The 15,138-nt window shown below is 34.3% G+C and overlaps 1 protein-coding gene across 1 annotated transcript; it reads left to right on the forward strand.

Moving 5' to 3' along the window:
• Window positions 1-711: 711 nt before the first annotated feature.
• On the forward strand, window positions 712-11,936 carry NTS (neurotensin). The gene is made up of 4 exons (XM_059080907.2): window positions 712-936; window positions 2,692-2,753; window positions 8,494-8,718; window positions 11,189-11,936. Exons 1-4 carry the CDS (start codon window positions 864-866, stop codon window positions 11,339-11,341), a joined length of 513 nt encoding a protein of 170 aa, XP_058936890.1. The 5' UTR covers window positions 712-863; the 3' UTR covers window positions 11,342-11,936.
• Window positions 11,937-15,138: the final 3,202 nt, after the last annotated feature.

Below are 15,138 nucleotides of genomic sequence, written 5' to 3' on the forward strand. Positions count from 1 at the left end.
ACATAATTCAGTCAAGCTTTCAGTTACTTAAAATAGACTTTTCAATTTGTTAGGAAATAATACCCTATTGCTTAGAGCTACTAGTCTCTTTTCTTAAAATTGATGCTCTCTCCTTTCTCTAAATTCTTCTGCTTAACCCAATATTATAACTGATTTTCTGCTTATCTTCCACTTGCTTTCTTCTTCTAGCATGTATTGTCTAAGACCTTATCAGTCCTGAAACCACAAAACACTTGATCAAAAGTATGGGTTACCAGAAAAGAATCCTGACTCTTTAAGAACTTCCAAACCTAAAGAATTACTGATTTTAGGCATTCATCCTGGAGATTTTGATTATATTAGAAATAACAGATCTCATGCTTCACAAAATCAAAATGACAACTTCTCAGAGTCAGAGAATAAGAGGAAATGGGGAAAGAATGGTACTGGAAGTTCTTTTCCGGTATGCTCTGTATGGAATTGCTTTTGAATGACTCCTGTGTGTCAGAAATCTGGAGCAGCAGTGCCAATTAGGGAAGATGTCGCTGTTACTGGAGGTTCAGAAGTGGGGGAGAGGTGTCAGGGGGACAAAGAAGAAAGGGAGGAGGAAGTGGGGAGTGGAGGGGAGGGATGGAAATGAAGGGCACATCCTGAAGAGATAATCCCTGTATACTCATGACATCATCCCCTGCATATATATATATACATATATATATATATATATATATATATGTATATATACACACACACATAGGGAATGGTCAAAGCATCTCTCATAGTTCAGTCACTTCCAAACTCAGCTGGAGGCAAGAGGAAGCACTGGAGAGCCCCCTTCAGCCTGTCTCTGACGTTTATGGACTGGGCTTGCTAGAAGGCTCAAGAAGATGATGGCAGGAATGAAAATCCAACTGGTGTGCATGATACTCCTGGCTTTCAGCTCCTGGAGTCTGTGCTCAGGTAAGCTCAGCTGCATTTCACAACTCCCTGAAGTGATTTCTTTTTCCATTTTTACTGTGTGTTTCCACTTAACGTTAATGTATCCAGGGAGAAGAGTTTCTCCCTCATTCTGGATTTTCTTTTTAGTGATAGAAGCTGGATATTTTCTTTCTCTGTTTTATGATTACAAGAACTGAAAGATTTCGTTTTCCTTTTTAAATCTGCAAGGTAATAAAACGATTTCAATGAAACACTTCATGTTCCCCTTTGCAATGTAACCGCTAGAAAAAAAAAAACATGTGAAACTTAAATCAAGCTGGTCACACTCTAATGAGAAGTACAGGAGTGGTGCCTGTCAAAGTGCAAACCCATAATTAAAACTGATTGCATCTGAAATGTTTTATCTCTTCCTCATTCACTCTCTTAGGACATGGTGGCTTCTCCCTCTCAAAAATTATTTTCTTAATTGTGTGTATATTAAGATAACAAAGTGAAAATTGATGTTTAATGAATAAATGAATAAAGCATTATTTGTAGAAAATTATTTCTAGAAAAATACACAAAATACCAAGCTCTTTTAAGAATACATTTTATATAACTTTTCTGTGTGACAAATAGATGTATTATTAATTTAACTATTTTTTTGCATGTCATTTAAGTTGATACAGAATGTAACTGGAAAATTGTCATTCTTATATTGATAAAAATTATTTCCCTGTAGAGTATTTTGCATGTGATAGTTAAGAAGAAACCATACATTGTCAAATATCTATCAATAGCTCACCTTGAAAATAAGATTTAAATTTAAAAGAGTGATATGAAATATTATAGTGATTGCAATATGTTCTATCTAATGTTGGAAAATAATTGAATGATCACATCAAGGTGGAAAAAAAAAACAAGGGATAAATGCAGCAAAAAATATTTAGCCTGTTTTATACTGTTATATCATAAATATGACACTGAAATGTTTAATTCAAACTCCTGCTATGATTTTATGAATTAACTCAGTTTAGTGTTCTATAACTTTATTTCTATTACCTTACAGTATTTTCTAAATTTTTATTCTCTGTGAAATATTCATTATTGGAAACTGGAAAGAATATTCTAAAAAAACATCAGAAATCCATTTTCCACACTCTTGTACATGTATTGATGGACAATTCCACTTTTGCTTAAACAATTTCCTTAATAGCCTGTGATAAAATTGCTAAGTACATGCGATTCTAAATCCTTGTTTAAAGTAGAGAAACAAATCTTTCAAAGTGTGTTTTGTAAAATAGCATCTCAAATTAAACAAATCTCAGTGTCTTTCTTATTCTAAAATTATCAACAAGCAATTTCCTTTGTTTTTATCTTCAAAAAAATCTTATACATACCTTTTCATTATGTTGTTTTTAAAATATCAATACATATATATTCTATGTATGTAAAAATTATCCAGCATATTTGATGAAATCTTTATTATATCATATAATCAGGGTTTCTTTTTAATAATGAGATTCGGTGATTAAACAACTCCAAATCATCAATAGCTCTCCTGGCTTAAAATCATGTGTTTATTTTTTTAAAAGTGCTTCTATTATTCTATTCTGTTAGCCTAAAGTAAAACTATAATTTTTTTTTCTGAATGTTATTCTAAGGAGAATGAATACATAGCAAAGACAATAAACTTCTAAGACAAAGTTTTTTGAGACTAATCTTAAATCTCTAGGTTATAATATAATTACATGATATGTGATTATACAGTAAACATGTGGTTTTGATTTTACTCAGATTCAGAAGAGGAAATGAAAGCGTTAGAAGCAGATTTATTGACCAATATGCATACATCAAAGGTAACTTTTTCTTTTTTTTTAAACTAAGGACTGAAAAACATATGAACTCTCATTATAAACATGGTGTCCTTTTCCTATAGTAATAACTTCCTATTGAGACTGAAAAGTTCATTGGGAGGCATTTCCTTTATGGGGAAACTTTTCCTTAAGTTCAAAGGACTTAAGGGTGTTGATGTGACAGGGAAAGAAACTGTATTGATACTGTATAGTGTATCAATCACTATATTGCAAATTTAATTAAGTAGTAACATATTATTTATGTGGACATGCAAATGTATTTTTAAAACCCCTCTTTCCATTCCAGTCACATTGTGTATGATGAAAGGTATATTGGCCTCAAGATAAATACATAAATGAAAATTAAGTGATATTTTTGCCTTTCTTGTACTATTGGGGAGAGTGAAGTGTAGTTCCTAAAGTAAGAATTAAAGTTCATGAAACCCATGAAAGAAATGTGGTAGAGAGTAAAGAGCAATAGACTGGCAAACAGAAGCCTTGAGATCTAATCCCACAACTGTGACTTATGAACTATTTGATCTTAAGCAAGGGGGTTAGTTAACATTGCTTGCCTTTGTTTCCTTATTTTTAAATGTTGGGGTTGGAGTTTATGATCTCCTAGACATTTACATTAAGTCCACACCTGGATTTAAATTCTCCTCATAACAGAAGTGTTATTGGTACCTGCTTATTGTTTTTACTGAATCAGGTGAAACTTTGTACTGGACCTTATTATTCCTCTCTTGGGGTGTTGAAAGCAAGGTTTTTAGATTCCATCCTGTACCTAGGAATAAAACTCAATTAAAAGATACCCAGTTACCACTCTACCACACAATCTTGATTTACCCAGAGTGATTTAATCAGTGTGTATCTAAATGTAGAGTTAGAGAACAGGGTTCCCAACCAAAAGATGTTTCTCAAAGAAAAACGTATCTTGAGGTGAGGCAGTCGCCCGGTGCAATCACTGTTGTAATGCTGAGGCGCTTACCACAGGCGCTGTGGTAAGAAAGTAAATGCTCAGGACTCCTTCTGCCACCTCAGCCTTCTCTTCCCTAATTTGATGAGCATGTTCCAGGTGCAACAACCCCTAGCATAGAAGGAGAATTATGTTCAATAGTGGGTGTGAAGGGGTAATAGCCATTTCTGTGTGTGTATGAGAATGTGGGTCACTGTTATCTCAGAGCTAACAGAGACGGTTTCTACTCTGGTCCCTAAAAGGCATTTGGGGAAAATTTAAGCAGCTATATATTTCCACAATTGCCCAGATCTACAAAAGTTGAACACATTGAAACCAAATTCTACCATAATTTGGTGGGTTTCCTATCAAGAATGATCAAATTTCATTTAGTCATTAAAACTCAGTGAACAAATATATTTAACCTTATGATAAAGGATCCTTTGTTTAATACTCAGTCAGAATAGCAATGGCTATAATCACTTCAACTCATAAATAGGAAAACAAGTGAAGTCAATAGTCTGTTTTGAAAAACGGAACAGATTAGTATGCCTTAGTGTCTTGGTAGAGATTTTACCTCTACGATTTCAAGTTTATGTAGACAAATAAAGGTCCTACATAATCTCCAAAATGTGATATGGTGTGGAGATTGCCAGCTACTTTGCAAAATTGTGGGAGTAGAGGTTATGATTCCTTCCCTGGCCAAGATGCTGCAAGGGAAAAACAATTTCAATATATGAAGTGGTTTAGTTTTATTCTTAAGAGAAATACGTAGCAAAAGTATAGACAGAATAACATATACCGCTTTCATTCAGTCATGGGATATATCTCTAAAACAGATCATGGAAGAAAAATTGAATCCCATTGCTTCCTCTTTTACTTAAAATAAGTAAAATACAGACTATGATGAGGAAGCACCCAGAAGCATAATTATCCCAATTTTCCTGCTAGGATGGGAACATAAAGCTCATTTCTTATTTTTTATAAAACTACTATCACTTATTTCTCTGTGATTCAATTAGTTTTTGGTGTGTGTAGTGTTCTATGCAAATGAAAACTCTAAACTTTTGACCATTTTAAACAAAATACTGTATCTAAAATTTTCAAAGAATAGTATTTGATATTGGTATAACTCCATTATTAAAAGCTTCAGAAAGCTTCAGTTTTCTTCTTTCCACTCTAAAGGTAATTTCAATTTTAAAGTAAAACTATTTAGACATTGAAATACTAATGTAGAAATACTCTTAAGCAACAGAAGGCCAAGAGAGATTCCAAAGCTTGAAGAGAAGGGGAAGATAAAGAAATTTGTTCTCACAATACAACTCTCTTTTACCAGTGGTAGTGCTTTGGTATAGTTTTATTAAGAAAGAGAACTTTGAAGAAAAGAGTATGTTTTCTTTAGGCTCTCAAAAAGCTGCTGGAATGATATAATTTTCTATAATCAAATTCAATGCCTTGAATACAGTAAGAGTTTAGTAAATATTTATGTACTAACAATAAGAGTCTAGGATTTATTACTAGCCGTTACATTTTGTATTCAGCTCTAAGAACTTCAGGGCTCTACCACAGATGACTTCACTTTTACTTAGGTGAAATACTTGAATTCACTATGAATTCACCAATTCAAATGCTTGTAATACATTTGAGTTCAGTATATAATAGACAGTGACCATTAGTAATATAGATTAGGTCCCATTTAATTAAGGAAACCAAAATTTGACCAGGATCTTATTCAGTATTAGGAGTTTAATCAAATAATGCTAAGTAAGAACCACAAATATTCTTGTTTTCCTCATTTGAAAAGCAAGAGAAGACAATATTCTAAATTTCTTACCTATAGGCTTAGGTCTACTATAGACATTTATGTAAAATAATTTAATAAATAAGAATGTTTATTGTTAAAGAAAATTATTCATGACACTTGTTAAAGATAGCAAGGAAGACTTTATTCAAGAGGAACTATGGTTTTGCAAAGAACAGGCTCAACTCCAAATACGACAAGGACAAGTGTGGATTTACAGCCAAGGAACAGGGTTGGGGTGGATCATTGTATGGAAAATTACTGAGGAAACACTAAATTTAGGAGGATTCTTGCTAGACAACTCAATAGAATCCTAGGATGATCAGGTCTCAACGGTGGGACATTTTTACTAACTTGACTCAGAAGGATTCTTGCTAAAACTGGACTAAGTAGACCGAGGACAGAGCCCAAGGTTCGGACCTCGTCAAGAAGAGGGCTCAGAGGATCCTAATTCAGATTTCATCGAAGACAGAGTCTTTGTCATTTTCTTGAGTGAACTATTTAAACCTTATAAGAAATGTTCTTAAATACATGTCTATTTAGACATCCTATGGTCACAAGTGCCCTCTATGTGGTGCTTCCAAATTATGACAGGGGCTAAGGTGATATTAAATAGTATTATACTAGTGAGTGATGTAGTGACTGTTTTAACTAGCAGAAGAGAACAAAATGCTTTACTCAGTTTCCTCATCCAAAAATATAATCAGACAACACAAGTCCCGACAGATACTTTATGAAGAAAGCATTATATGGTCAATTAGTTTGGGGAGCATTGGATATTATGTTAGCACTGTTGAAAAGTTACAATGAATATTTGCAAGTAAAAAGCTCTGGGGATATCTACATTCAAGAAGCCTTTAAATTTCCTTTAGACTCCAGTTTTCCAATTCACTTGACAGTGGAACTCCTTTTTAAAAACAGTGAGTACAGAGCTAGTGTTCTAAGGAAAACACTCAATCGGATGATCTCTAAAGAGCTTTCCGAATGTAAAATTGTAGCAGCCCATTAAATGGCAAGACCTAAGGCGTTGCTGCCACACAGTGGAGCATATGCTGCCTCTGAGTTTCCCATAGCAGAAAAATTCAAGAACAGGATGATAATCACATTCGAGGGGCATAGTTGAATGTATTTCCAAACTGATTGAAAACATTATAGTGAATATTTTTGTACTCACAGATTTGCATGTCCCTAAGGTAAAACCTTAAGCAAAGGGTATGCACATTTACAATTTTAATACATATTGCCAAAACACCTCTCAAAAAATTATACCAATATATACTCAGACCAACAAATATTTAGAAGAGAAAGTGTCTGTTTCTCCATATCCTCATAAGTACATCAAGTGTACTTATACTTTTTAGGGTCTTCTGATCTGATAGTAGCCAAGTTGAACATCATTCCACATATTTCTGTTCCATATTTCTTCTTTGATAGCGATTCTGTGACTTCTCTGCTCATAGTATTTATCTGAGGTCTAACACTTTCAAAGTGTTTGTTTTTTTTTTTTTTTTTTAATTGAGGCATTCACCAGTTTCTTTTGGAAGAGCTCCACCTGTGTTAAGTATATTAACATTTTGTGGCAGCTTTTACAGTATGTCTTGCTTTTGATTTTAGTTCAGGCTGTTAATTTTTGAGAGATAATTTACACATTTATGTATTTAAAATTATATTTTCCTTTATGGATTCTGGTTTGGATATTTGCTTAACAATATTTTTCCAAATTTATAAAATAAGTTCTATATATTTACATATTTTTATTTTATTTTTATTTTATTTTTTTTTACATATTTTTATTTTTACCATATTTAACCCATCTGGATATTGTTAGACTATAATATGTCAATAAAAGTTATAACTAGATCTAAATCCAGATTTCCCCATAGCCAACTGTCCCAAGGACTTCAAATGCAAACTTTGCTATACGCTCTTCAGTCATATTTACTTGGATCAAATTTTGGACATTATATTCTCTTTTGTTGAATTTTATATTTATCCTTGCTCTATTAATTCACTCTTTGATTACTGCAGCTTTAAGATACATTTTAATATCCGGTAGAGTAAGTCCTTCTTCATTACCTTTTTATTTTTCTAAGTCTTCTTAGTTGTCACATATTCATACTTCCAAATGAACGTCATAATTGTTTTGCTACACTCCCTCCTCTAAACTTCCAATCTCCCCATATTTTCCAAATTGGAACTTTGATTTGGAATTGCATTGCATTTGGAGAATAATTTAGAGAGAATTGACACCAATAAAATTGATACTAATATTTTTGAATCTTCTCATCACAGATTTGTGGTCATTCGAAAAAAATTTTTTTATGTTCTTTAGAAAAAATTCATGCTTTTCTTCATCTGTGTCCTTTGAGATGCTTGTTAAGTTTTATAAGTTATTTCCCACTTAGTTTCTCCAAAAATTGGCAAATGAGGAAGTTGTTAATTATGGTAATAATGGTTTCAGACAAGATCTTATTAGAAAAGGATATTTTAGAAAATATCATAATTTTCAAATAAATAAATTGATCAGCTGTGATGCTACCTGTGACCACTTTTAATGTGTGGAATAGATTCGTGGTCTCACACTACTGTAATTATCCAAATCTATTAGTATCACCTTGGCCACTGTTCCATTAGACACTAAACTGAAGTGTAATAAGGAGAGAGTGGTATTTTTAATATTTTCACCTGTGATGTATATGTATATATTTATGTATTTCTACTTACTGTAATTTCTATTTTCTTTCTTGCTTTGCTCATGTATGTGTGTGTTTATGTGTATTAACTTTATTGCATTTGGTAAATAGAGGATATGAAGTATCGACACTATTCAACTTTGTGATATGAAGTTACTAATTAATAGCAGTGTTTTTATTTGGCTAGTCTAACAATTAGATCTTAAAAGGTAATGGCTTAGCACAATAGAAATTTATTTCTAACTCTTACAACACAAATTTTAATTGCATTAACTATTTCTTTCTACATTTCAGATCAGTAAAGCAAGTGCTCCCTCTTGGAAAATGAGCCTGCTGAATGTTTGCAGTCTTATAAATAACCTGAACAGCCAAGCCGAGGAAACAGGAGAGTTTCCTGAGGAGGAGCTTATTACAAGAAGGAAATTTCCCACTACCTTAGATGGCTTTAGCTTGGAAGCAATGCTGACAATATACCAGCTCCGAAAAATCTGTCACAGCAGGGCCTTTCAACACTGGGAGGTAAACAAAAACAAAATATGAATATGATTGTGGTTATACTAGTTAACTCTCATTTTTACTGATTTTTAAAATCCTGATCATTATCATAACAGGAAGACTTACAAATATTAAGGAAGAATAAACCATGTGTTGAGGTTAACATTCCTTCAGATCGTCAGTGTCCTGCAAATATTTGGAGTTTAGCGAAATATCTTTTCTTTGGTCTTAAATGGGGGATCTGTCTTAGGGCAGATTTGATACATATGCTTTTATTGTGGATGGCATGGTTAGGCAGTTTTTGGTGGTGGTGGTGGCATGCCTAAGAAATTTAGGAAACTCAAAATGTTTTCTTAGAAACACGTAAGTCATGTGTGTTTATTTATAAACAAACACAGAACACAAAAGGTTCCAGTTTTATTTGAATATGTTAGACAAATAAAACCAGAATGATAAGGATATGTACAGATTTCTATATTAATTGAATGTGTGGATTGTGGATTTCAATCATCCTTAGAAGCTAAACGAGGTCCACTATGGCTAGTACAGCCAAATTTCATTATCCAGAACTACCACAAAAGACTGGATGTATCAGTTCTATTAAATACTACACTGGTGACTCACCACCTTTGGTTTGGAAATTTTTGGAAGAGAAAAGAGAAATGAAAATGCTTTAAGAAAAAATAAGAAGAAAATTTTAAAATTTTCCCTACAAGGGAAATATTTCTTTCATATTAACCCCTAAGAGAAATTTGCTTCATGTTTCATATTCTGGGCTTATACCAACACTGGGGATCTGAGGGTTTGAGGATGCCTTTCCTGCTAATATAACAATCTCTATAACACACTGTCTCAGAGATACCCTGTGGAAAAGAGGAAATGAAATACAGAACTTCTAGTATTTATTCTAACTTGTAAACAAAATGATATTTTCCAGATTTAAAAAAAAAAAAAGCTAGTTTTAATTTTTCTTGCTGGACTGTTTATCCCTTAATTCCAATTCCAGCTAAATTATTTTCTCTTTAAAATATTACATCAAGGGCTTCCCTGGTGGTGCAGTGGTTGAGAATCCACCTGCCGATTCAGGGGACACGGATTCGTGCCCCGGTCCGGGAAGATCCCACATGCCGCGGAGCGGCTGGGCCCGTGAGCCGTGGCCGCTGAGCCTGCGCGTCCGGAGCCTGTGCTCCGCAACGGGAGAGGCCACAACAGTGGGAGGCCCGCCTACCACACACACACACACACACACACACACACACACACACACAAATTACATCAATAAAATTTGAAAAATACTAATTTTAACATAGGGAAATATCAATTATGTGCTGTTTATCCAGGAAAAAAAATAAACCCTCAATAAACTATAATACAGATAAATCAGGTGCACATAGATTAAAACTTTTGCTATTTTAAACGTTGTTGAGTGATTTAAAATAAAATGATAGTATTATTCAGAGTGTAGTACAATTACAGACGATGTGCACAGAGAAACAAAAGATTAAGAAACTAGATTGTCTTACAGTAGCTGTTTTTCCTTCTATGAAATTGAACAGCTGTGGGTTGAAATAAAGTGCTTGTGATACGATTCAATGCATACAGATTATGATTAAAAACTTACTCTTCTGTCAGTATTAGTTATAGTCACCCCAAAGTTTAGAAGACATTCACGGATATGAATATAGTTCTTACATTGAGCATTGATTTTTTAAAAAATTTTGTGTAAATCATGTGCAAAACTCTGGAAAGAGTTCCTAAATATTTTATGCCAGTGGAACATTTGAATCAGAACAGTACTATCAGAAAAAGTGTTTGGAACTAATTTTAGAATGCAGCATATTTGATGAGGTATTAGACAAGATTCTGCATAGAGATTAACTCAAGTTTTTGAATGTGAACTTGCTTTCAATGATTAATATTAAGCAGCACAATCTAAAGATCTTTACCATTTAAACAGAGCTTTCACAGTAAGCAGAACAAGCATTCCTCTCTCTATGACTGAGAAATAGATCTTTAGAATGGCTTTCAAGTCAAATCAGTAATTAACTTAATTGAATATAAAATTCTATTGACCTTTGAGGCCAAACCTGGTTTACTAGACTCAAAACTTTGTATTTGTTGTGATTTATGATATATTTCCATCTTTTGGTCTATCATAAATTAAAGAAAAATACTCAAAGTTATAAGAAGTGTGTTCCTTCATTTGGAGGTATTAATATATGGCCTTGACAAATATAGAAACAAAATTTTAAAGGCTGGCCTGATGAGCTAAGAGCACTGAACAGAGAATCAGAAAAAATCATGTTCTCATCCTGTCTCAGCCACTTGATAGCCACCTGTTCTTGGGCAAAACATTTAATTGTTTTGAACCTCATACATCTCATCCACATATATCTTACTGTCTGAATAGCAAATGAGATAAAAGGTAGACAAATACTCTGAAATAGAAGACTTTATGCATGTAGGTTTCATTCATATTTGGTCTATCTTTCAGTTGATTCAGGAAGAGGTTCTTGATAGTGGAAATGACAAAAATGAAAAGGAAGAAGTTATAAAGAGGAAAATTCCTTACATTCTGAAACGGCAACTGTATGAGAATAAACCCAGAAGACCCTACATACTCAAAAGAGGTTCTTACTACTACTGAGAGGATATTTTATTTACATATGATTGTGATTTACCATCCTTTAATTAAATATCAAATTATATTTGTGTGGAAATATGACAGAACACAATTATTTTGTCTCTGCTACAATTGTGGTTTATTAGATGTGACTTTTCTGCATTAATATAAACTGGACTAAATGTTTTCAAATAAATCTAGATCTTGAGCATGATGTGTTGTGTATAACTGGAGTAGATATTAATTAAGTCATATATAGAATGTTTTGTCATTTTGCAAAGCACTTAATGGGTTGTTGAAACAGTCAAAATGTTTGACATTCTAAACCAAATTATAAGAGACTAGAACAGAGTCTTATGGCAAAGTCTAGCTTACATGTCATTAACCCAAAACAAAATAATAGCACCTGTTTTATTATTTGACTGAATGTTTTATCGAATTAAAGGAAATACGTGCTCTCTTCCAAGACTTACTCATGAATCTCTCAGATATGGGGAAGGTAATAGTAGTAAAATAGGACCATCTTCAAAGAATGTTTAATGAATTATTGTTAATTCTGCTTATCTTAATGAATGATCTTCAACTGAATTTGTTTTTCTGTTAAATAAACTTAATAGCTAACAAAAAACAACAAGCCATCGGAACCATGTTTCTTTGCAGATTTACTATCATTAGAATAGTTACTCTTTATTGACTTTTTTCCCTCACATCCAGTAAATGATAGATTTATTTTTAACCTCACTGAGGAATTTATGTGACTAATATTTTTCCCACTTAGGAGACCATTTCTGAGGCAAAAGGCATATTTGAAATAACTCCTCATGAATTTCCTTAAACACTGTACTTAGAGTCTCATAAGCCCTCACAGCCCTTACACCCTACCATTAGCAGTGGCCTCCTAGACTCCTGCTCTGACAGGGGGCCTAGGAGGACCTCTCTTTACAGGTTGCATCCTAGTCCCATAGTCATCTATGAAGGAAGATATCAGGATTTGACTTATTCTGGAATTAAGGAGTTTGGGGAACTCTATGGCCTTTAGATGAGATCGCCCCCTCCCCTAGGCTAAACCTCACTTGGTAGGATTTAAGTGTAGCTCACCAATCTCTGAGTTTTTCTGATAAAACCATGACTTCTCACAACTACCTCCCTATCATCTTTTACAGTCCTAACAGCTTCAACATTAAATAGTGCTCAAGGCACTGAATCTAAGAAGGAAACTACTCCATAGTGATTAAGAGTGTCTACTCTGGAGTCAGAAGGCCCAGATTCAGCTCCACTGTTCACTAGTAATCTTGGACAATTTATTTAACCTCTCTGTTTCCTCAGCTACTAAATGTGCAGTCTGGAGGAGCGTAAAGTAGTCTGATATGGTGTAAAATGCTTACAACAGTACCTGGAATCGATTAATAACACACTAAGTTTAACAGTTCTTCTGGCCACTTCCCTACTGGTTTTCCTTTCTTCTTCACAAACTACAGAGCATAACACAGTTTCATATGCTAACCCTCTGTGTTTTGAACAACTGCTGATCTCCTTTTTACTTGCTTCATTCATTATCCTTGAGGACTTCCACATACACGTGCAAGATCCCTCCATAATCTCCCTTCTCAGTCCCTGACATCTTCACTTCCAACAATAAACATTTTATCCATTTCATCTCATCCCATCACTTCCATGGTCCTAACGTAGTACTTCACACTCCCAATAAATTCAACCTCTCCAAAAATCTCAGTTTCAAGCACTCTGCCCTCTACACGTCATCTTCTCTCTCCAGTTCACATAACCTATCACTCTCTAACATTTATGATCCCATCTAATACATTGTCCCCACTTCTTTTCACTCTTCACCTTCTAATCATGCCCTCACTTTGCATTTTACTTGGCTTAGATTCTATCGTGTAAAATTAAAATCACTCCCTTATTACCGTCAACTTCCTGTCCTTCTACATTATAGGAGCCTGTGGGAACACCATCAGTTAAACTGAAATCTCCCCCTGATTCTGACCTGACCTGAGAAGCTGAACATAGCTGGAGAAAAGCACCCAAACTGTTGAAGTGTCACGCTTAAAATTTGTGATCGCAAATCTCAAGAGGGTCCTTAGTACTGCCAAATATTCCTACTCTGTTTGCATGATAAATTTGGCCTCCAGTTCTCACTAATAATTGTTGTATATCGTCTCTTCTTCCTTAAATTGCAACACTCATCATTCTTCTGACATTCGTCAGATGACTTTCTAATGATCTCACCCAAAATACAAAGCAATAAGAAGAAAAGCATATTTCCCTACCACTGAATGTAACAATTCCCTTGCATTTATGCCTCACTCTCTTACATTTCAACAGAGGAACTGTCTCTTCTCTTCTGAGGTTTACTCCTTTATTTCCCCATGTCAGTGAACAGTCCCACCAACTAACTGCTCAGGCCAAAAATCTAGTAGTAATTCTTAACTCCTCTCTTTAATACGAACCTGCCATTTCATCTGTTAAGAATTTTTGTTGGCTTTGCTTTCCAAAGACATCTCAAATCTGTCTGCTTCTTGCCATATCCACCACTACTGCCCTAACCCACAAATTTTCCTCCCCACCGGGACTGTGACAATTTCTTCCCAGCTGCTTTACTCTATCGTCTTACTCATCTACATCCTCATAGAGGAAAAAATTTAAAAATATATTAATTAGATTATGCCATGCGTCTCTCCTCAAAATTCCAGTGTCTTTCCCTTGCATTTTGGATTAAATCCAAATTCTGTCTTAAAAGGCCTGAAATGCTGCAGCATTGGTTTACTTCTCTGTTTAATTTCACTCATTCCCCTCCAGTCACATTGGCCTTTTTGTTATTCTTATATCCAGCTTATTTCTGCTCCAGAAACAAAAAAACAGTTGCTGAAAAGTCTTTTCTGGAAAGCTCTTCTGGTTGAAAATCCTTTTTCCTGGGTACACAGGACATCCACTTAAAGATTACATTTTCAGCATCTCTTGTCATAGGAATGGCTAAGTTGGAGCCAATGGGATAATGGGTGGTAAAAATGTGTATAACTTGTGGGTCTGTAATAACTTAAAGAGAAACTTCATTCCCTGAACTTTGACTTTTTCCTCATTTTGCTTTTTTGGTCTTAAATGTGAATTTATTGTAACCACACAGGTGAATACCATTGTCTTGAGCATGACACTGATTGATAAGAGCTTGTGGAGCAAAGCTGCCTCACCGGCCTGGACCAACCACATTGTTACTTGAAAGAGAAATGCATTTCTAACTTATTTAAGGCACTGCATTTTTCAGCCTCATTGTTACAACGCCTCAACCATTATTTTAATTGTTACAGTCTTCTCCAAATCTTCTCATGGTTTATTTTTCACATAATTTAGATCTCTGCACATATGACACATGTATAGTGAGGACTTTTCTTAAATAACCTTCATCCCTGAGTCAACATCCATCTAAATTGCTTTATTTGTCTACAGCCATACCACCCTGAATGCGTCCGATCTCATCTCATCTATATTGCTATATTTTTCTTCATATTTGAAAAAGAAAAAAAAAAGGAAAAGCAGCCATTGACAGCAATCAGCTGGGAGCTGGCCTGGCACCAACAGCTAGGCTATGGTGCCCTCCAGTTAAACACAGTCAATCTCATAGAATAAAACTTCAGACAGGGTCATTCTAACCATGATGGCAAAAGACGATAAACATGACCACTCTATAATCGTGTCTGAGCAAAAATAAAAAACAACGCCACCACAAACCACAGAAATGATATAACATCCTCCTTTCCCACAGAATTTGAGTGACTGCTGCTTTAACTAAGCTCTATTTTTCTACC

The sequence above is a fragment of the Kogia breviceps genome, chromosome 12, assembly GCF_026419965.1.
Source record: "Kogia breviceps isolate mKogBre1 chromosome 12, mKogBre1 haplotype 1, whole genome shotgun sequence".
Taxonomy (NCBI): domain Eukaryota; kingdom Metazoa; phylum Chordata; class Mammalia; order Artiodactyla; family Physeteridae; genus Kogia; species Kogia breviceps.

Bases quoted from the DNA above. Each gene is read 5' to 3' on its own strand.
- NTS (XM_059080907.2), top strand. From the start codon at position 864: ATGATGGCAGGAATGAAAATCCAACTGGTGTGCATGATACTCCTGGCT. The intron at 937-2,691 runs GTAAGCTCAGCT...GATTTTACTCAG, and splicing joins CTCCTGGAGTCTGTGCTCAG to ATTCAGAAGAGGAAATGAAA. The intron at 8,719-11,188 runs GTAAACAAAAAC...TCTATCTTTCAG, and splicing joins GGGCCTTTCAACACTGGGAG to TTGATTCAGGAAGAGGTTCT.